The 22,166-nt window shown below is 45.5% G+C and overlaps 3 protein-coding genes and 1 pseudogene across 4 annotated transcripts; 3 read left to right on the top strand and 1 right to left on the bottom strand.

The window, feature by feature from the left end:
- The first annotated feature begins 1,751 nt into the window (after positions 1–1,751).
- Positions 1,752–4,786, top strand: LOC133924258 (pentatricopeptide repeat-containing protein At3g26540). The gene has a single exon (XM_062369709.1). It carries the CDS (start codon positions 1,796–1,798, stop codon positions 3,887–3,889), a length of 2,094 nt encoding a protein of 697 aa, XP_062225693.1. The 5' UTR covers positions 1,752–1,795; the 3' UTR covers positions 3,890–4,786.
- Positions 4,787–5,698: 912 nt separating this feature from the next.
- On the top strand, positions 5,699–8,671 carry LOC133925493 (pentatricopeptide repeat-containing protein At2g13600-like; annotated as a pseudogene).
- A 5,261-nt stretch (positions 8,672–13,932) lies between these two features.
- LOC133924256 (uncharacterized) lies at positions 13,933–16,625 on the top strand. Of its 2 annotated transcripts, XM_062369706.1 has the most exons (4): positions 13,933–14,217; positions 14,341–14,484; positions 15,872–15,910; positions 16,111–16,625. In XM_062369706.1, the coding sequence occupies exons 1-4, from the start codon at positions 14,041–14,043 to the stop codon at positions 16,252–16,254; spliced, it is 504 nt and encodes a 167-aa protein (XP_062225690.1). In that variant the 5' UTR covers positions 13,933–14,040; the 3' UTR covers positions 16,255–16,625. The 2 variants fall into 2 exon arrangements, with proteins under 2 accessions (XP_062225690.1, XP_062225691.1); XM_062369707.1 differs by lacking the exon at positions 15,872–15,910 and having other exon boundaries at positions 13,937–14,217.
- Positions 16,626–17,562: 937 nt separating this feature from the next.
- Positions 17,563–18,417, bottom strand: LOC133924257 (uncharacterized). Its single transcript, XM_062369708.1, has one exon. The coding sequence runs from the start codon at positions 18,305–18,307 to the stop codon at positions 17,828–17,830; it is 480 nt and encodes a 159-aa protein (XP_062225692.1). The 5' UTR covers positions 18,308–18,417; the 3' UTR covers positions 17,563–17,827.
- Between the last annotated feature and the right edge of the window lie 3,749 nt (positions 18,418–22,166).

Genomic DNA, 22,166 nt, shown 5'->3' with positions numbered 1-22,166 from the left:
GTCTTTGCTGCTACGGGTTAGTCAGGGTTCAAGTCTTACTAACTGGACGTCAAGTTCTTGTTTGATATGCGCGATCTAGACCAAATGCGTTCGCAAAAATACTTCGCTATCCCTACCACCTATAGGGAGGAAGAAACAGAGCCTATCTCGGTTGATAGGAGGGGTAGGTATGCATTTTATTCTGTTTTTTTATATGCAATGTCATCTGGTTTCTTCTAGGTGATCTATTTTCTTTAGTCAATCCAAAGGGATTTGGTTTAATCCCATGTATCAAACAAACGTTAAATGGGTTTGCTATGGATTTTTCGAGGTTTGATTATGTAATATTTTGATGGATGAGCCTTAAGGTTAACTATCATAATCAATTGCACCCGGATATTATCTTCTGGATATGGCACGTTTATTTTATTATATGTACTAATGAACTATGATGACGTGTAAGGCACTATAGTTATCAATGTTTTATTTGCCGCACCTACCATGGATGCCGATTTGTGAATCCTTCTTTCCTGTGGAAAAGACGGTTCATGACCTCCCTAGCCCGACCAGATTAAACCCAGGAAAATAACGTGACCAAACTGGCAAATACTCGTTTGCTAAAAACATGGAATCTGACACGTCGACGAACCTAGACCAGCTACCACCTGCAAGACTAGTAAGCCAAGCTGGTTGCATGAAAGACAATGTTGTGAATTATGCAAAAGGTGTTTGGATGGAATCCGTCCATCTTTGTTTCATCCCTCTTAGGGAACTTTGATCAAATGCTGCAAATATTTGGTTTATGACGGCATTCATAACTCGCAGTAAGTCACACTTTACTTAAAAATATAGCAATATGTAACATACAAACATGTCCCAACTCAATCAATAGTCATGTCACTTTAACCATTTAACACCCTTTGTTCCACCGACGTCATAAGTATCATTCGTTATGCTCCCACCCTTGTGGAGGGGAGTACCAACAGACGGTGCCTTACTTAGTTGCAGGGCACGACTACTACTGTCCATAATTAATGTCTTAAACTTAGAATTTAAAACTTTCAGTTAGATAATAAAAAGATTGGAACTTGCACACATATAGTCAACATTTCAACTAGATATTTGATTATAGATTTGAAAATCGATAAACTAAAATTGACCTTTTAACTAAGAAATTGAAATACCTGGTGTGGCATTAGCTAATTGCTCTTTTCGTATGGTCCTAGAAGAGGAGTCTAGGTTTTTCGGGAGGAGGGGAATATTTGAGAGGGGGAAGGGAACATAAGTGGCTCATATGTTGTGTTAAAGTGATTTTGGCTACTATAGATGGTGGTATTGGGAAGTGAGAAGTAGGGATAGCAGTTGAGAATGAATGAGAAAGTTTGTGAAGAAGTGTATATACAAGTGGTGAGTCCAACTTTTTTTCACCAAGTGGATGAAGTAATGTTCGAGCTAAATCTATCTAATTGTGTAACAAAGATAGTACTCGTATAATAGATATCTACAATACATTCACGTGACAATCTTTTCAGTAAAAAAGGTCAAATCCCATGAAGATGACGATACTAGAACCTCTTCGGATGCACTATAAATTAGAAGATAACTATAAACTTCTGTTCAAATAATTATTAGTGAAGAAATTGCAGAAGCGCCCAATATAAGAAGAAAAATGGAAATGCCTTTTTTTAGTGGAAAAATGATGAAAAATAGCCAGTGGGCCTAAACTTAATCTGATTAAAGCCGTAAAACTCAATTTAGGCCCAAATATAGTACAACTCGCCTTCCACGTAGATCCCTCCTTCCCCTTCCCGCCACCATGGCGGCCGCCGCCGCCGCCGCCTCAACGGTGTCCGCAATCTCCGCCCACGTCGCCGCCGGCCGCCTCTTCGCCGCCATCGACGCCCTCACCCCGTCCTCGTCCTCTTCGCCGATCCCGTCCTCACTCTACGCCTCGCTCCTCCGCCTGGCCACCTCCCGCCGCTCCATCGCCGCCGCCCGCCGCATCGCCTCCCACCTCGCCTCGTCATCTTCCCCTTCCACCTCCGGATCCTCCATCCCCACCTTCCTCCTCAACCGCGCCATCGAATTGCTAGCTGCCTGCGGCAGCCTCGCCGACGCGCGGGAGCTGTTCGACGCAATGCCGCGCCGGGACGGCGGTTCTTGGAACGCCATCATCTCCGCATCGTCCCGCGCTGGGAACCCAGCGGAAGCCATCTCCCTCTTCGCCGCCATGAACTCTCTGGGCGTTCGCCCGAAGGACGTCACACTGGCATCAGTGCTTGCCTGTTGCGCCGAGTGCCTCGACCTGTGTGGTGCGCAGCAACTCCACGCTCATATCGCCAAGAGGGACTTTCAGTCCAATGTGATTCTTGGTACGGCACTGGTTGATGTGTACGGGAAGTGCCTCTTGCTTGCGGATGCAAGGTTGACATTTGATGGCATCCTGCAACCCAATGCCATTTCATGGAATGTCATTATCCGGCGATATCTTCTTGCTGGGATGGGCGATATGGCTGTCCAGATGTTCTTCAGGATGGTATGGGCCGGAGTTAGACCACTTGTTTATACTGTCACACACGCAGTTCTTGCTTGCCGGGATAACAACGCGCTTAAAGAAGGGAGGTGCATACATACCTTTGTGCTCCGACATGGGTATGAGCGCCACGTGCATGTGCGGAGCTCAGTCGTAGATATGTATGCCAAGTGTGATGCTATTGATGCAGCGCAGAGGCTCTTCAACTTGGCGCCAATGAAGGATGTGGTGATGTCCACTTCAATTGTCTCAGGATTGGCTGCTTGTGGGAGGATTGCTGATGCGAAGCGGGTGTTTGATGGGATGGAGCAGCACAATTTGGTGTCCTGGAATGCTATGTTGACCGGTTATGTCAGGTCCCTGGATCTGACTGGTGCTTTAGATTTGCTCCAGCAGATGAGACAGGAGACAAAGGAGCTTGATGAGGTTACACTTGGTTCAGTGCTCAATGCTTGTACTGGGCTGCTTGACCTTACGAAAGGTGAGGAGGTTCATGCTTTTGCTTTCAAATGCGGTTTGTTCAGTTATCCCTTCCTGATGAATGCACTTGTGAGGATGTACTCCAAATGCGGGTGCCTGAGGAGTGCAGAACAGCTTCTTCTCTTTGAGATGGGATCAGAAAGAGATAGATACTCCTGGAACTCACTGATCTCAGGTTACGAACGCCACTCCATGAGTAAAGAAGCACTGCATGCTCTACGTGAGATGCAATCCGAAGCGAAACCTAGCAAGTCCACGTTCAGCTCTGCACTTGCAGCCTGTGCGAACATATTTCTGCTTAAGCATGGGAAGCAGATTCATGCATACATGATGAGAAACGGTTATGAGATTGACGATATACTGCGAAGCGCACTGATTGACATGTACTCCAAGTGTAGGTTGTTTGATTATTCCATTAGGGTCTTTGAGGCGGGATTATCACATGACGTCATCCTGTGGAATTCTATTATCTTTGGATGTGCTTACAATGGTAAAGGTGACCATGGGCTTGAATTGTTCGATGATATGAGGAAGCAGGGGATTAGGGCAGACTCTGTCACTTTCCTTGGTGCACTGGTTTCATGTATCTGCGAGGGACATGTTGGATTGGGAAGGAGTTATTTCACTCTGATGACTGATGAGTATAGCATCGTCCCTCGGGTCGAACACTATGAGTGCATGATCGAACTATTGGGCAAGCATGGATACATGGTTGAGCTAGAGGATTTCGTGGAGCACATGCCATTTGAGCCAACAACTGCAATGTGGCTCAGGATCTTCGACTGCTGCAGAGAATATGGGAACAGAAAGTTAGGGGAGAGAGCTGCGCAGCATATCAATGACAGCAATCCCCTGACTCCAGTTAGATTTGAGTCCATCCCTGAGTACATGCAGTGATGGTGACAAGGCAGAGTCCATGTCATTCAGGTCGGGGGGACAAAACTGGTGAGAATTGTGGTTCTCCCTGTGAGCCGTGAGATTTATTGTTAGGTCACTGAGACGCTAAATGTCCAATCTGTTAGAAGGGACAAACTTGAAAAATGACCTTTTAGCTGCCTGTAAGCTGGCAGGATCAGCATTGACAAGACCTGGCTTTGATGAAGATTCAAGCAGAGCCCATATATAATTTACATAGTTGATGTCTATCAAGACCCCAAGCTTCCTCTGCTGTTTTGGTGGGTTTGAATTGGGGCACAATGTGGTTAACAGGTGTATAATCACATAGCACTGAATTGCCCAATTGCGGACTTCACATGAGCCACTTATCTGCATCTCAAGTAAAGTAAGACTATCACATTTCGAGTTCAAGCTTGCTCTATGTAACCATGTCTCGGTTTAGTTTTGGGACTTGCTCTACAATGAGAGCTCTGGGAGAGAAAATGGCAAGCCTCAGCAGTAGGAAGATGCTGAGCAGTTGTCAAGCCTTGCTGCCTTTTGCTTCCTCCTTGCTTTCTTATTACAGTTGGCGCCTTGCATCTGGTTACCTGCCTGTCATGTGTAAATACCTCTGCTCCCTTTGTTGAAAGAGTAATTGTTGGCCGAACGCGGAATATCTTTATGAAGTGGGCAGGATTATAATCTGCCATGCGGCTAAAGCTCCGATGCAGTAATATTACCTCATGATTAGAATGATGAAATTGGTACGATGGTTGATAGCAAGGAACATTATCTATCCATTCTTTTCTGCAATTATTTGATACTGCAACAACAGGTGCGATGCCATCAGAAACACAGTTGGAAACTGAACTACTTTGAAGATTGACATTTTCTTTGAGATGTTGCTGAGGAAATAGTGTTTCAGGGTATTGTGCACTCGCACTCGATTTTTCTCCGTACGCACCCTCTCCTCTCGACGCCTCCCTCACTTGTAGCCATCGCCCTGCCTCTCACCAGCCCTAGCCCTCCGGCGAGTTTTACCACAGTGCTCTCACCCACATCCTGTCCTCCTTGTCTCTGGTGGCTACCTACCACCAGATCCAGTTTCGTAGGTTACCATTACACTAACCTATCTTTGACAGATTGTTGGTTTGACGTCCCTACCCTGACTTTACCCATCGGCCGCCAGATTGTCGGTTTGATGTCCCTACCCTGACTTTACCCATCGGCTGCGGGTGGCGGAGGATGACAGGTTGTGCTCCAGTTGCCTCACCGCCCTGCCCACCGACCATCGCCACTACCAGGTCGACCTACTGCCACAAACATCCCTATAAGTGCACAAACCTCTAGTAAATTGAACTCTAACCCTAACTTCACCGGAGCAAGTGGTCATCGCCAGAGAAGAAGGGGTCGTCCAACGCTTGAATCTTGAAGCAATCAAGCAAATCGAGAGGTCTAAATATCGGTTGAAGAGAATGTTTGAATCCCTCGGGTGATTTATAGCAAATCCATTTAGAAAGGGATGGATTGGAAATAAAAATATTTCACTTCTATGGTTTGGTCGAGACCATCACAGACATTTTTACTGAGTCCTTGGCTAGTATAGATTGTGTAAGTGTGCTGTGGGATGTCAAGCTCCATCAGATATTCAGTCATCGTATGATAGTCCCATAATTCATTTCATTTACTGGTGATGTTATCTTGCCGCTCTCTTTCTATCTCGTTTTCGCTGTCGGGATTGCAACCGATCCTGGCCGTTCATCAGGCCCTGGACGCTAGGAGATTAGTCCAACTGCGAGTGCTACAACTTAAGACTGCGCACGCCATGGCATGGCGCGAGCCGCGCGACACTACTACCACCTCGTCCCGCACCTCCTCATGTCGGCGCCGCTCGCCGACCTCCTCCGCTCCGCTCCCACGCTTCCCGCCGCCCGCGCCGCGCAGGCGGTCGTTCTCAAATCGCCTTTCTTCGGCGAGACCTTCCTGTTCAACACCCTCGTCTCCACGTGCGACGCGGCTCGGCCGCGTCCGCGAGGCCCGCAGGGTGTTCGACGGGATACCCCGCCGCAACACCTTCTCCTACAACGCTCTCTTCTCCGCCTACGCGCACCACGGCCGCCCCGAAGACGCCCGCGCGCTCTTCGAGACCATCCCGGACCCGGACCAGTATTCCTACAACTTAGTCGTCGCAGCGCTCGCGCGGCACGGGCGGCGGCGACGCGCTCCGGTTCGTGGCCGCCATGCACACCGAAGACTTCGTGCTCAACGCCTACTCCTTCGCCAGCGCCTGCGCCGCGGAGAAGGATTTGAGAACAGCGAGCAGGTGCATGGCCTTGTTGCGAGGTCGCCTCAAGAGAAGGACGTGTACATTGGGAGCGCGCTTGTGGACATGTACGCCAAGTGCGAGCGACCGAAGGAGGCACATAGGGTGTTTGACGCAATGCCTGAGCGGAATACTGTTTCCTGGAACAGCTTGATCACTTGCTATGAGCAGAACGGCCCTGTGGACGAGGCTCTTCTGCTATTTGCCAAGATGATGGATGCTGGTTTCGTTCCTGATGAGGTGACACTCGCCAGCGTGATGAGCGCCTGTGCAGGCCTCGCCGCAGATAGAGAAGGACGGTGTGTCCATGCCCGTGTGGTGAAGTGCGACAGGTTTATGGAGGACATGGTGCTGAACAATGCTTTGGTGGATATGTATGCAAAGTGTGGGAGGACATGGGAAGCAAGGTGCGTCTTTGATTGCATGGCTTTCAGGAGTATTGTCTCAGAAACATCCATGCTCACCAGGTATGCGAAATCTGCAAATGTGGAGGATGCTCAGGTAGTGTTCTCGCATAGGTCGAGAAGAATGTCATTACTTGGAATGTGCTCATTGCAGCGTATGAGCAGAATGGTGAGGAGGAGGAAGCCCTTAGGCTCTTTGTCAGGCTGAAAAGGGAGTCAGTTTGGCCAACACACTACACTTATGGAACTGTTCTTAACGCATGTGGGAATCTTGCTTATCTCCAGCTTGGTCAGCAAGCTCATGTGCGTGTCCTGAAAGAAGGTTTTCGCTTTGATTTTGGGCCGGAGTCTGATGTATTCGTTGGGAACTCTCTTGTAGACATGTACCTGAAGACAGGTTCCATCGATGATGGTGCAAAGGTGTTCGAGAGGATGGCAGCCAGAGATAATGTGTCGTGGAATGCAATTATTGTTGGTTATGCGCAGAATGGCCATGCAAAAGATGCATTGCATCTTTTTGAAAGAATGCTGTGCAGCAAAGAGAGGCCGGACTCAGTCACCATGATTGGGGTTTTGTCTGCCTGTGGCCATTCTGGATTGGTTGAGGAGGGCCGGAGATACTTCCGAACCATGACTGAGGATCATGGGATAACTCCATCCCGAGATCACTACACATGCATGATTGACTTGCTTGGTCGTGCTGGTCATCTGAAAGAAGTTGAGGAGCTCATAAAGAACATGCCAATGGAGCCTGACTCTGTCTCTGGGCTTCTCTGCTAGGTGCTTGCAGGCTGCATAAGAACTTTGAGTTGGGGGAATGGGCAGCTGGAAAATTGTTTGAGCTTGACTCCGAGAATTCTGGACCCTACGTTCTTCTCTCCAATATGTATGCTGAGATGGGGAAATGGGCAGATGTTTTTAGAGTGAGGAGATCCATGAAGGACAAGGGTGTCAGTAAGCAGCCCGGCTGTAGTTGGATTGAGATAGGCAGGAAAGTGAATGTGTTTTGCGCACGAGATAATTGACACCCGTGCCGGAATGAGATACACGATACCTTAAGAATCATTCAGACGGATATGAGCAGGATGAGTATAGATGCTGAGATTGCTAATGGCTTGATGGATTACTGCTCTGAAGCCTGTGGCTAGAGCCTATAACTAGAAGGTCAGATGACCTCTGAAGTTGGCGTTGGCAACTGACATTGGCGATGGAATGATGGGGTCATGGGTTACTTCTTTGGACTCTGTGTATACACGTGAAATGCTACTTTCACACAGAACTTGTCTGAAGTTTAGAATACAACTAGAATTTTTTTTCTCGAATACGCAGGAGGATTGCATATCTTTATATTAAGTAGGAAGAAAAAGAGTGAAGTCTTTTACAACGACCAAGATTTGGTTGGAGACGGAAAGCCCATACAACTTAAAAGGACTTATACGGATAGAGTTGTAACTAGGAGGAAAAAACCAAGACACACAAGCAACCTAAGAGAATAGTACATGCTCAGAAGATTGATCCGTATGCACATATCCTTTGCACGACGATGAATAACTTCCTAGCCCTGGTGGTGCACCATCTATCAGCTTCCTCTTGAACAATGGCCGTCAGGACTTCACTGGATGTGCGGCGGTTGTTGAAGATACAGTTGTTGCGGGAGAGCCAAAGCTACCAAGATGTGAGAAGAATGAGCGAGTCTAGGCCCTTTCGGAGGTCAGAAGCGACCCGTCCCCGAAGATCGATCCACCAATTGAAGGAGATGTTCATTGAAGGAGGGTGCACGCCCAGAACTCACCACCATGTCTCCCGTGATGAAACACAATGCAAAAGCAGATGGTCGCAAGTTTCTGGTAGCTGCATACATCGTGTGCAGGAATCTGAAGGTTGTAGACTATGTTTTTTTTCCTTCACACCGCAGTCCATAGACGTCCATGGAGCGCCAGCCAATCGAAGAACCTAACTTTCGTTGGCGCCCATGTTGTCCATATCAAATCGGCCCAGCAAAGAGAATCGACCCGTCGAATTGGAGATCATAAGCGGATTTGGCGGTGTATTCACTCGAAGTGGTCCATTTTCAAGTAATGCAGACCCTTTCGGTATTCAGTTGAACAGATTGGAGCCAAACCCAGAAATGTAGGAATTGAACGATCGCAGTGATAGATAGAAAGGGGGTCGGTGATATTTGCAACCCATTTGCGATGAAGGATGGCGTCCCTACCCGTCCTACACTTCAAGCGAGATTGAGGGACGCAGCCAAAGAGGTCAGGAGCCACTGTGCAGATGGAATGACTGTCAAGCCATGCGTCGCACCAGAAGAATGTGTTGTCCCCATTGCCAACTTCAAACATTATGGAAGTGTTAAATAGGTCGACAACCTCCCGTTCATGATTCGTCGGTAGAACACCCCAAGGCCTTGAAGGGTCGTTATGCTGAAGCCAAAGCCAGCATAAACGTAGACGATGCCTGCTGCACGTAGGTTCAAAATACCAAGCCCTCCATAGGACACATGTCTGCAAACCTGTTGCCATGCGAGTGCGCACCGGCCACCAGAAGTCTTCCTGTCGCCAGACCAGAGGAAAGCTTTCCGAGTTCTATCGATCTCCCTAATGACCCATGGCGGGACAACAATTGAGATGATGGTGTGCAGGGGCGTTGATGACAGTACAACTTTTACCAAGGTAGCGCGCCTGGGCTGAATATGAGCTTCGCCTGAATAGAACTAGAATTTACTAGCTGAAGCAAAGAAAGGGAAAAAGGTGAAGGAAAAAGACTCGCTAATGACTTTTGGAAGCAAAGTTCAGGAACATGGAGTCGAAGAGAAGCGAGCAAACAAAGCTCCCATTGACTTACTCGAGATCCCTGCAAGTGCAACACCTCTCCGCCCTCTCACGTATATTAACTCAGGTTTTGGCCTCTTCAAGGCATTGTTAGTTACAGCTTAAGCAATGGCCCGTCTCTCTGGTGCTCCCTTTCACCCTCGTTTCCGTCGTTCTCCTCTTCTCCGACCCTGCATCAGCAGAGGTGGAGGCCGCTGTGGAGCTGGAAGAGGCGGTCCTAACGCTGGACGCAGGCAACTTCTCGGAGGCGGTGGCCAAGCACCAGTTCATCGTCGTCGAGTTCTACGCGCCATGGTACGTACATCGCATTCATTTCCTTAAGCAGCTGTGCTCCATCTCAACTCCCGCACGGTGGCTAACTGGCAATGGCAAGTGGCAACTACCCGCAGGTGTGGCCACTGCAAGCAACTCGCTCTAGAGGTAATTAGCCACTGCTTCCTTCAGGTCGTAACCTAGGTTGTTATTTGTACTTTCTCTCAGCATTTGCTTCTCGAGAATTATTACGACTAGTTGCCTAACGAGCTTTGTTGCAAATCCTTTCAGTATTTTGGGCTCAAAGAAAGTGAGGCGCCCCTCCTTTTTGTGATAGCGCAATCCGGAAAGTATCTCAATCCGACTATCGACCCTGATCAGATCGTACACTGGATGAAGCAGTAGATAGTTGAGGCCTTTCCTACTTTTTTAGGGTATACGGAAAGGAGACCCCTTCGGCGGAAAATGAAACGTGGAAAATGAAACACCTAGGTTACGACCAAGGGATCAAACCTAGATAGACTAGGTGAACAGCTCGCACCAAACCACCTGAGCTACTTTCCTATTTCACTTTGTTGCTTAGATACTAAGCTGTTTCAGAGTACTTTACTGTAAAAAAAACCATTTCTTGCTCAATGGGGTGGCTCATGTAGCACGGCAACTTGGCGCCTTATGTTAAGGTCCAATTTGTTTCAGCTTTTAGCTGGTTTTTGTTTTTCATAAATCAAAAGTTGAAATAAATTGGCATTTGAAAAGCTGATTTATGATGAAATAAGCTAAAAACTGAGAAACTAGCTAAGAGTATCTTTTTTAGCTTTTCATATGCTGAGAACCTAAAAATTTATCGTAAAAACAAATAGTCAAAAGTTAGAAACCAGCTTCTTAAAAAAATCTAGATTTCAACAAAAGCTTAAAAAACGTTGGCCTAAACAAACAGTCCTAAGTCGGAACCAATTCCCAAGGTGAATGACCAGCCTGCGAAGGTCGTCGTGGCTGACAGTATTGACGACGTTGTTTTTGGCAAAAAATGGTTGGTTCTGCTACTCCCACTAGTCCGAGTAATCCTCGATATATTTCTTTTTTCAATAAAGAAAGCTTTTATTACTTCTTATCGTTATTTCAAGTGATACAATCGTGCGAGAGTATACTTCCGGCTCCTGCGCAACTGTGATGCACAACTTAAAGCAAAAAATAAAAGCATGAAAACCAAGTTTATAAGAAAAGCCTGATACATAAAAAAGTGATGGGTTTGAAATCCATTATCTAATACCCCATCCATGTCGGGTAAACAGATCCCAAATCCTGCATTACCTGCTCCAAACATGTATATATCACTGTAGTCAATTCTCAAGGCTTCGACTGCTGGAACGTAGATCAAGTATGGAGCCAACATGTACATGTATATATAACCTATGGAGGATTAAAATATTTTTTTTTTCAAACACGACTTCATTTTTGCATAGTCAATAGTCATAACGACCAACATAGGGTCGCTGCTGCAATCAGTATATAAGCTTTCAGTTTTTTACTCAAGCTACGTAGCCAGTTTCCCATCGTGTTAGTTACGCTACGGGATGAGTAAAAGTTTGAAGCCACATGGATAATAAACACGGACTCTATATATTTCTTAGTTCTATGAATTCACTCTTGACATGATGGGTTTTTTTTTTGTGTGTGCAGTTCTGCTCGAGTTCTATGCGACTTTGTGTGGCCATTGTCGGAAGTTGGCCCCGATCTTGGAGGAAGTTGCCGTCCCATTGCAAGACGATGAAGACGTGGTCATTTTAAAGATGGTGGTCCATTTTCATTTCATGTTTGATCCTTTTTTTGGTTGTGTGATATGATCATACTTCTGTCAGGCGTTATACACATTTTCATTCCCTTGGTTTTCTCGGGATGGCACTGCAAACGATATCCCTACGGACTTCGCAGTCGAGGGGTATCCCAACTGATGATGCTGAGGACATCATCAGTTTCATCAAGAAGAACAAGGGCATCAACGCCGGTGCAGCTGCTGTAGTGGACGAAGCAACACAGACGGGTGCTGTAGAAGAGGAGGTCACAACATCTTCATCGCCGGCGGCACCTGTAAAATATGAACTCTGATCAAGACGCCGTATGCACCCTTTTTCTGTTCAGTAACTCCTGCATTTTTGCTGTGTCTTGCTCTGTGAATCCAATGCTTAGAGGCGTCTCTATTCTGCAGTAAACTGGGGGCACCATGCTACAGAGTGCAGGCTACAGACGACACTGAGTGGATGTTCAGGGCAACTGTTCAGATCAATCGTTCAGTAGGGAGATGCTACAAGATTCAGTAGGGAGATGCATGTTTATGACGCCGGTGCCATGTTATAGGTTGTCAATTGTCTATGTTAAACATACTAAGGTCAGTAGTTACTGAAATTTGCTGTCATAACGCTACTGAATTGAATAAGGTCATTGTGGTCCCTTTTTGTTTTTCTATGCCCTATTCTGTGCAAAGCGGTCTCTTGATTCTGATACGTTGTTTCAAAATGAGGGGTGCAATTAAGTAGAAGAATTTGCCCCCAATTTCCTTTTTGCAAGTATAGCTGCTTTGTTGCTAGGCAAAATTCCTAAACGGTGTGATCTCTGGTGATACTGTACGGACGCAGTTTCTTTCGATGGTATAGTCCAAAAGCTGTTGGGGATCTAGAATTAAAATGATTGGGTGTCCCGAACTTAGTCTGCTAAATTTTGATATCTCACTTATTAAGTTTAATATTATATAAGTTAACTATATATGATAAATCACTAAAAAATAAAAATTTAACCGATGTTATCTGTAAGGCACGGATACTTAAGAAGGTGCGTATGCAAGTCTAACACTATCTGACTTAAATATGTATCCAAAAAGTATCCAACTAAAAATAATTAAAAGAAAATCGAATACCTTAACAGATATTTATAGATACCTCACGGATACAGTCTGACCCAACAAGAATCCTCTCGATCCACTCAAATCCCTAATCTGCTAGCCTCCCTCTCGTGTCTCGCGGCTCTCCCGGTGATGCCTCGCAGCCGCCTCCTAGTCTCACATCTCACCTGGCACCAGCACGCGGGCCTTCTCGGCGTCGCTGGTCTCGACCTCGCCGACGGTCACCCACGCCTCCAGCCGACAGCCACTCCACCCGCCCAGTCGATCGCACAGAAGCCACTATATATATATATATATATATATATATATATATATATATATATATATATATATATTTGTATGCTGAATTTGGACCTCATTAGCATTATGTTTGTCAAGCAAAGTAGCAGCAGTTATGGGCTATGTGAGAACCTGTTATTTTCTTTTTTGCTACTTGTTAGTTATATTGCTTGGCCTGAAGACCAGAGTCCTGAGAGCTCCAAGTCAGTTCCTAGAAATTCTATTGGACTGAAACCATAATTGCTAGCTACTACTTTCACAATTCTCATCATATAAACCGAAGTGATATGTCTTCTCAGTTCTCATAGTAGAATACTGCAATTCAATAATTAACACGAGTACATAACTGGTTCTTCTCAAAATATATAATAATGCTTGTCATGTGTTCTTGTTTGTTCTTTAGCTCATTCAGTTCAGTGAGTAGGTAGAAAAATGATGATATATCTATGAATATTTCTCTTGGTTCAGTTGTGTCAGCTGAATGATAATAGTTCTATGCAAGTTATTTTGATGAAACTAGTGCCCTTGTCTTTAGCTACCTGTTGTTAATTTGTTATGTCATTTAATATGTTCTTAAATTGAGATTTTAAATATGTTATATAATAGAATTTAAGTAGAATATGAGTAATTTATTTATGTTTTTTTAATGTAAACGTATTCGTGTATCGAGGTTTTTAAAAAATAACGTATTTCTGTATCCGTATCAAACCGATACATATCGGTATCTGTATCGGTACTTACATAGGGTGTCATGTGCTGGATACAAGGTGATCTGCCCATTTCCGAAAGACATGATGTTTCGGTGGTATATAATGAATTTTGCATTATTGCTATTGGCCTATTATTGACTGTTCAGCATGCACAGATTGGTCTCCATACGAATCAATTTGTCATTTAACAAACACATCTAGAACGTTGGATGAAAAATGAACGCTCCAAACGCACCACGCGGGCAAATAGCCTTTTTTTTTCCAAAAGAAAAGGTTTGGCTTCCCCTGGAGACTGGGGCCCAATCCTAGCCCTCACTCTCCGGGTCCCATTGTCAGCTGACCGTTCGCAGTCTCCCACGCCAGCCTAATTTAGCAAACCCCACGTCCTCCACTCGTCTTGGGAGTTGCGTGCCAGCAACAGGTCCAGCCGGATCCCGGTGGTGGAACCTCCTCGCCGGCCGGAGCGCTGCCGCCATGGACCCGGAAGCGGTGAGGCGAACCCTCGAGCCTACAGCCACCGTCTCGGAAATCACCGGCTCCGTCCCTCCCCGGCTCCACTTCTACGACCCCTTCGTCCTCAGCGGCGTCGGTGTCGAGTCAGCGGAGCACGGTCGCCTCCTCTGCTCCTTCGTCGTCACCCCTCGCCTCGCGGTAAGACACCCTCGCCTCCCTCTCTGCCGATGAAACCCTATGAACTCTTAGCTCTTTACGCTCCTTGCTTCGAGATGGTGACGAGACTTCTGGTGTTTGGTTCGAATTGGTGTTGGTTTGCAGAGCTCCGCGGGGTACCTCCGCAGCGGCGTCACGGCAACGCTCGCCGACCAGGTGGGGTCGGCCGTGTTCTACTGCAGCGGGCTCGCCAGCAGTGGGGTCTCCGTCGAGATCAGCGTCTCCTATGTCGATGTGGCTGCCGTCGGGGTGAGACTGACTTTCTCGTTCTCTCGGTTCACTTTTCAGGTTGTGTTTCATTATGGTCTCAACAAACTTTTAGTTCGAGAGATTTGAAATTGGATGGCAAATTAGGGCCTTACCAAATTGCTGAGACATTGGGGTTTGGCGAGTAACTTTCGGGCTCCGGCCTCCTGGCGGGGATTGCGTTCTCTATACCTTTTGAGGTTCATGTTTGGTGAGGAAATGGGATTGAGTGTCAGTAATTGCTCTCTGATTAGTTGAACTTTGAAGGCGTCTACTTTCTATTAACGATTTGGTTCTGTCATGGCGCTGGCATGTTCGTGAATGTCTGACTAGGCTGTTATCGTGGTGGCGTGTCTCCTGGAAATTGCAATTGGGCATGATTGCTGCAGTTCTACTGCTTGGTGTTGTGAACAGCTTCGTGGCTAGCAGAAACTGTGTCACTAAGTTGTTATGGCTAGACCTCATGGACTTAAATCTTCTCTGCAACATGTACTACTACTGTCTACTAGTCAATTTGCTGGAGTGCGAAGTTTTAGCAGATAAGGAGAAGGAATGAGCTGGGATTAGGTGTGTGATTGCTTTGAACTTAATAAAAGTTGTTGGATTTGTGCCATTTCCTGTTTTCTGGCATCCTGAAATAAATTAAGTTTTCTGTCTCATGTAGAGGGTGCCTAGTATGGCGATTAAAGATGGTACAACTTTATACAGTGCTGCAAGTTCATTGATTAGGACGTGGCAAAGAATTCGATAGATGATCTTCTCCACCTGTTCATAGATGATTTGATGTATTCATCATATCAAAATTCAGAACCTAGGAGGCCATGTTTTAGTTTGATTTTCTGACGTTATTTAAACATGGTACTTATAAATCCTAATTCATATTGCTTATTATAAAACCACTTTCCTTTGTTTGACATGCTTAGGAGATGTTCCTAATGTATGCCAAAATAAATACCTCGATGCAAATAATATTATGCTTTATTTGTTATTGAGTTTTGTGCGCGTGTGTAATTCACCTGCCTACTGTCAGGTCAATATCATTAGCTTTAATATTGTTTCTTTAGAATAGGTTCGATACAAATTCTTCTAGAAGCTTTAGTGTTGCTTACTTGCTTCATGATCCTCTATGAGGGTGGTATGTAATATTTTTATGAGTTAACATCGTGAACATGGGATAACAGCACCTCTATGGACAAGATAAATTGTTTACTACTTCTTAGCTTCTTAACTTTTGGCAACTGACATTTTTCTTATCTAGAAGTATAAATGTGCTGTAAATATAAGCAGAAAGGATGGTTGAATGAATCAGTCTGCATTCACTCTTTATTCATTTTTCGTTCTTATCAGTTAGAAGTGGAGTCTGTTGGCAGTAACTTTCTTATTAAAGCAGTGTAGGGATTGGATCACTTTACCTCTGGGAAAATGCCTGGTACGCATCAGAAATAACCACCTTGATAATTGATACTTGTTCAGATATCGCACTGAAGAGTATACTAATATAGGCTGCTCGTCCTGGGTTGTTCTACTGGAAGGCTAGATTAATATTGAACTTTTTGTTTGTTTCCATACTGCTATGTATTTTTCCAAAGTTGTTTGACTCACTGTTAACTCTTTTGGTTAATTGTCCAGGAAGAAATAGAAGTTGAGGGAAAGTTGCTGCGCGCTGGAAAATCAGTTGGCGTTGTATCTGTCGATTTCAGGAAGAAAAAGACAGGAAAATTGATGGCACAAGGCCGTCATACTAAGTACCTTGCTGCATCAAGCAGATTGTGAGGCTGCTCTTCTATTCCAAGATATCAACATAATTATGTCCAACTCTCCATTACCATGCCAGTATGGCAAGAATCATACAACGCTTGAGGTCTATACTTTTTTTAAAAAGGTTGTATCTATATGAAATTACAGTATCAATGGTGGTTCTGTGATGCATATTGCTGTATCATTTTGTTTTCACTTTGTAGCCATGATCAGACAATATATTTCAAAGAAGGGGACGATTAGAAACTTCACAGGAAACACAGTACATCCTCCAAAATACATATGCAATTCCCATGTTACCCTTAATATACGTGGCAACTAGAATGTAAAACTGGTTACACACCATTGTATTGGTGTTTTATCTTCAATTGCGCATCATTCTTCTATTGGTCTGAAAGATGCATGATATATAATTTGGATGCACTACATTGGTCTGAGATAGTTGGTGAAACTAGGCCCAGCTGCCATCACGCTGGTTTATGTCTGTGCAAGCTCTAGGTTCATGTGGGCTCTCTCCTGTCTGTTCTGGCTGTTAGTTGACCTCAATTGGGTACTATTGAATTATGGTAGTTTGACACCACAATAATTCGCAAGGATTGTCCTTTTCCTCCCTATGCTCGTGCTGTTGTGAACTTGTGATGCAGGTAAGTGGTAACAAGACAAAAGTGTCCATTTCTTCGCTCTGATGAGGTTTGTGATTGCCTAGCCCCAGTGCTACTTTCACAGTGCTGCCATTATGCTAGGATGCAGTGCCATTGGGTCCTTTAACCAAAAGCTATATTCTCCCATTCTTACACAATATAGCTTGCTTCCTGAGGTTTCCTTAGGAGAGAATAGCCAATCCGGTTCGACTCCTCCCTTCTTCGAAAAAATTGTTTGAAATGATGTCTCTCCCTTCCAATCGTATTTTTTCCCTTAGGGGCAGAACAGAGTTTTTCGTTCCAATCAGGAAGGAGATTGGATGTCGCTGTTCTCGTCTCTTTCCGCTTCTTTTTTTTGATAAGAGTCTCTTTTCGCCTTGAGTGCGAACTAATCTTATGTCCTTATGTGAGCCACCCACATAAAAACACGCACCCGCAAAACACACCTTTTACCACCACAAAAGCACACCAAAAAAAATTTGTCCTAAGAAAACCGCACACCTTTCTTCCTTCAGATCCAAAGATGATATCACGAATCACGACATAGCATCTCGATCGTGACTGATGGGCCCAAAAAAGAGGAGATTTTGCACAGGCATTGACCTTTTAATATTTAGACTATTCAATTGATAGATGATAACCCAAAAAAGTAACAGTGGAAGAAAATACAATGGAGCAAAAAAAAAAAGAAAGAAAGAAAGAAAAATGGAGTGGCAGTATGGTACTATTTTCTCTGTATATGCGGAGCCCTATTTACACCATCAAGAACACTTATTACTAGTATTTCTAGTGGAGTATAATTTTGTTGTCATTTGCATCACAGGCATGCATGATTCTTGCAGGCTCCTGTACTCCTTGAAGCATTTGATCTTTCCCAAAAAAAAAACTCCTGGAAGCAATTGCATAGTGTGGAAATAAATATGCATCGGCCGGACCGGATGCATGCATCACCGTGCCCTGGTAGCGTGTTGCCTGGCGGCCGCCGAGATGGTCTTGTCGATGACGAAGAGCCTCCTGAAGATCCTCATGAGCAGCACCCAGCTGCCGGCCCGGCGGCGGTAATGTCCCGCCCCGCCGGCCCTCGACGACGGGCGCAGCACCGGCGCGCACCCATGCGGCGCAAACCGCTCCGACTCCGCGTCCGACGACGACGGCTCCAACCCGTCGCAGCACGAACCCCCCAGCTCCTCGTTGAAGTCCTCCCACAGCAGGTCCATCCTGTCCTCCACCTCGTCCGCCGCCGCTTCCCCTCCCACCTTCGGCGCCTCCGGCCGCTGCTCTTCCTCTGCCATGGCGTCGTCGTCGGTAGGAGAGGGAGGGAACCAGAGGGGCGAGGCGGCCAAGTGGGCGAAGCTGAGGCGGCACAGCGGGCCTGGACCTGCAGGTTGTGGCGTCGCTGCAGTAGCAGGGAAGGTCAAGTCGCCCATCTATCTTTTAGCTTAGAAATGGCTCTCTTTTATCTTAGGTGAAGTCGCCCATCTATCTTTTAGCTTAGAAACGGCTCTCTTTTATCTTAGGTGAAGTCTGATTGGTGCGTGCCTGCCAGCCTCTTCGCTTTGTACGCGTTTAGTCAGGGAGTGTTGGGATCGACCGTGTTGCTGCCTGCAGGTACGCACGCAGGCAGTATCGACCGTACGTCGATCGAATCATGGGCGGAGCCAGCGTACAGGAGCGAGGGCATAGGCCTACTTAATTTTTTTCGGTGGATTTTAATGAACTTAGTTTTTTTTTTAAGTTGTAAGATTCAGTCACCGGTATGTTTCTATTTAATCTTTAGGTTAGATTCGCCCTTGGATCACCGGTATGTTTCTGTTTAATTTTGAGGTTGGATTCTCCCTTGATCGAACCATTTTGTCTGGTAATAGATATCCGTGAATCTATGCTATTATAATTTAATTAACTACTTACTTATTTTGATGTACTTAAAATCACTAGTTAGTTGATTGAGTTAAAATATATTCACGAATCGCTCTACGTCAAGGTTCATAGATTCATTTTGGCAACAAAAATTGCTCGCTGACGGTTACTGTAAAATCATGATTATCACGATAACCACGTAAAATTCAGCGAGAATACGTTTAAAATTTACTAAGTTAAATTTAAAATTCAGCGAGAATTCGATCTGAATTGACTAAACGGTAACCGTTCGGTTTTAACCATTTAGCGATTAATCGACTATTTTTTTTCGTATTTTTTGAATTGTTGGTAACCGTTCGAATTCTTCAGTAACCATTCGGTTTAAATGATTTATCAAGCGGTTTTCTCGAATTTCAGTGAAGTTAAAAAAAACTAAAAAATAGCTCAATCTTGTAAAATCAATAACTAATTCATCTGAGCTTCAAATCAAGTGAAACAAATTTTGTTGATTTCTTTGTAACATGATCTACATGATAGAAGTATTTATACTCATAAAAAAGTTGAATATTTTCTTTGTTACATGCAGGATTGTGTAAATATGTTACAACTAGATTAATTCATAACTAACCACTTTTATTAGTTTACTTATATTATGCTTTATGTAGAAAAAATAATGGTAGACATGAAAAAGTTAATTACAATGATGTTTCTTAACATATTTATTTTATGCTTGTGAACTTTGTAAAAATTATTGAGAAATTAATAAAACTTTAAATGAAGTAAAACCAATTTTAAAGATCATCTTAAGATATGTCATAAAAAAAATATGTATTTACATGTTAAGCTTTTTCTTAACATAAATTAATAAATGAGTTACGCGCTTCAACTTTTTTCTTTTTTTCAAATTTCCTCCCATAGAATATGGCGCAAACGATATTATTTTTAAATTTTTTCACATAAGATCTTATAATTACCTATAGTTTTTTAGGATTTTTTATTTTTTAAATTCAAATTCGATTACCGAACGACTTCTATTATCAGTACGAAGAAACTGTAAGCTCAGTTACCAAGATTTTTGAGCAGTAACTGATGCATTTGCGAACCCTGCTCCAGATATGTTTTGCGCAACGTCACTGACATGTGCAGGTGCGCTTAGATTAGATCCATTTGGGTGTGCAGATCTACCGAGGACGTATGTCACGGCCGCTCGCATGCATACGTACGTTCAGGTCCCGCCTGGGACCGAACGAAACGTACGCGCGTAGGTGCGTCGGTACGTGCCCCGCCAGACGCGCCTGTGCGTGCGTGACTGCTCCGTGGCCGCTGGCTTCCACGCGCCTGGATCTCGGCCACATCGGTCCCGGTCCCGGTCCGATCGATGACGGTGTCCTGGCGTGGGGGAGTGGTGGATTTTGGGTTACTTGGGCCGGCCGTCGGGTGGGGCGTCTTGTCGAGTCGACCGTTTGAGCGCGCGCGCGCGCGCGCCGCTGAGGGAGCCGTGATCGGCTGGCGAGGCGGCTGCCGCGCGCGGAGGAAGGATGGCGACGGTGACCCGGCGAGGTGGACGGAACATGCGGATGGGAGTGGTGGGGCGGGCCGACGCTGCTGGATGTCACTTGGCACTTGACGAGTCGGCGGGGAGATGGAGGTGTGGTGAATTTGGACGCCAGCTTCGGCTGTCTCTGTGGCGTGATGCGGCCGGGGCACCCACCCGCGACCGCGATGCTGTGGCTGTCGCCGTCCATGGACACCGAGCGACCGAGGTGTGGCAGAGACATGAAGCGCTTGGGCCACGACCCCGCCGAGGTGGCCCGCACTATTCGCCCGCTTCTCCTCGGCAGCAACGGCACCTCACGGCCCTTGGGCCGCGCCCCTCTCCGCAACGGGCGTATCGGTCTAACGACCCAAGCCCAAGCCGCATATCTGCTACACACGACACGAGTGCAGGACAGGAGCTGCTGCTTGTTTAGGGAGCGAGAAGGAAATGAACGGCAAGCATTTTTTCCTTTATTTTTTTAAGTTCTAGGGACAAAGCCCCAGTCCATTATGCGTTGCAACAGGACCAAAACGTTTACAGCACCGTTTAAGCGTTACAGCATTTTTAAGAACTCAACTTGAATCGATCAGAAAAGTAAAAACACCACACAGTTCAACTCAGAGCGCTTCATCCTGAACTTCGCACAGCCTGTGGTTCATCAGCTCGGACCTTCACAGCATTACCTCTCCGGTCTTGCCATCACCCCCTCCAATCCAGCTAACCACCGGTTGTATGTCTCCAAATGTCTTGTCGGACATAGCAGCATCCAACTCTTTAGCGTGGGGATCACACGCTGCCATAAGGTCGATACATTCTTCCAGATTCCATTCTCAAAACAGAGATGGTTTCGTAGCTTCCATAGCCCCCGAAGAGTTGCAGAACTGAACATATTCAAAGCAGCATGCTTTCTACTGATAGCGAAAGTAATCGCAATACAATCGACGGTGCAATGCACTTACAGATATAGCCGGACTTCATGCAAATTAATCACACAGTTTATGGAATAGCACCATTAAGATTTGCATGAGAGGCGGCAAACATTTAGGCACTAAATAAGGGAAGAATCATGCACTAAACAAGGGAGGAATCTCAACCATTCAGGAAACCAATAAAAATATCTTAACTAGGCAGGATATCGTCCAACATTCCCCCTGCAGTCTGAACAGTAGTAGGTCAGAAGTTCAGACTGGACCGGAACTTGGTGAAGAGAGACGACGGAAGACCTTTGGTGAAGATGTCCGCATGCTGTGAGGAAGTAGGCACATGTAGCACACGTACAACACTAACGGACACTCATTCACGGACGAAGTGAAGATCAATCTCAACATACTTGGTTCGTTGATGTTGCATAGGATTCGTCGAGAGATACACCGTACTGACATTGTCACAATAGATGATGGTGGCATGTTGAAGAGGACAGTGAAGCTCCAGAAGCAACTGTCGCAGCCAGGTGGTCTCAGCAACAGCGTTGTCAACCACTCAATACTCGGCTTCGGCGCTAGAACAGGACACAACATGTTGGCACTTAGACGACTAGGAGATGAGATTATCTCCAAGAAAAACACAATATCTTGAAGTGGAGCGACGAGTGTTCAGACAGCCAACCCAGTCAACATCGAAGTAGACAACAAGGGATGTAGTGTCAGTGCGATGAAGATGCAAATCATGGTCCAAAGTACCTTGAAGGTAGCGCAGGATGCGCTTGATTAAGGCAAAATGGGGCTCCCGAGAATCATGCATATGCAAACAAACCTATCGTATGTCATAAGTGATATCCAGACGAGTGAAAGTGTAACACCCTGTGTTTAGCATATTGTATAATTACAGAATTAGCTCCAAATTAAAACTTTTTGAGGATAATTAAGTAAGCTAGTACATGTACAGGGATGTGT

Source organism: Phragmites australis, chromosome 7 (genome assembly GCF_958298935.1).
Source record: "Phragmites australis chromosome 7, lpPhrAust1.1, whole genome shotgun sequence".
Classification (NCBI taxonomy): Eukaryota; Viridiplantae; Streptophyta; class Magnoliopsida; order Poales; family Poaceae; genus Phragmites; species Phragmites australis.
The sequence above is the reverse complement of the archived record's forward strand: the minus strand, read 5'-3'. Positions and strand labels throughout refer to the sequence as shown.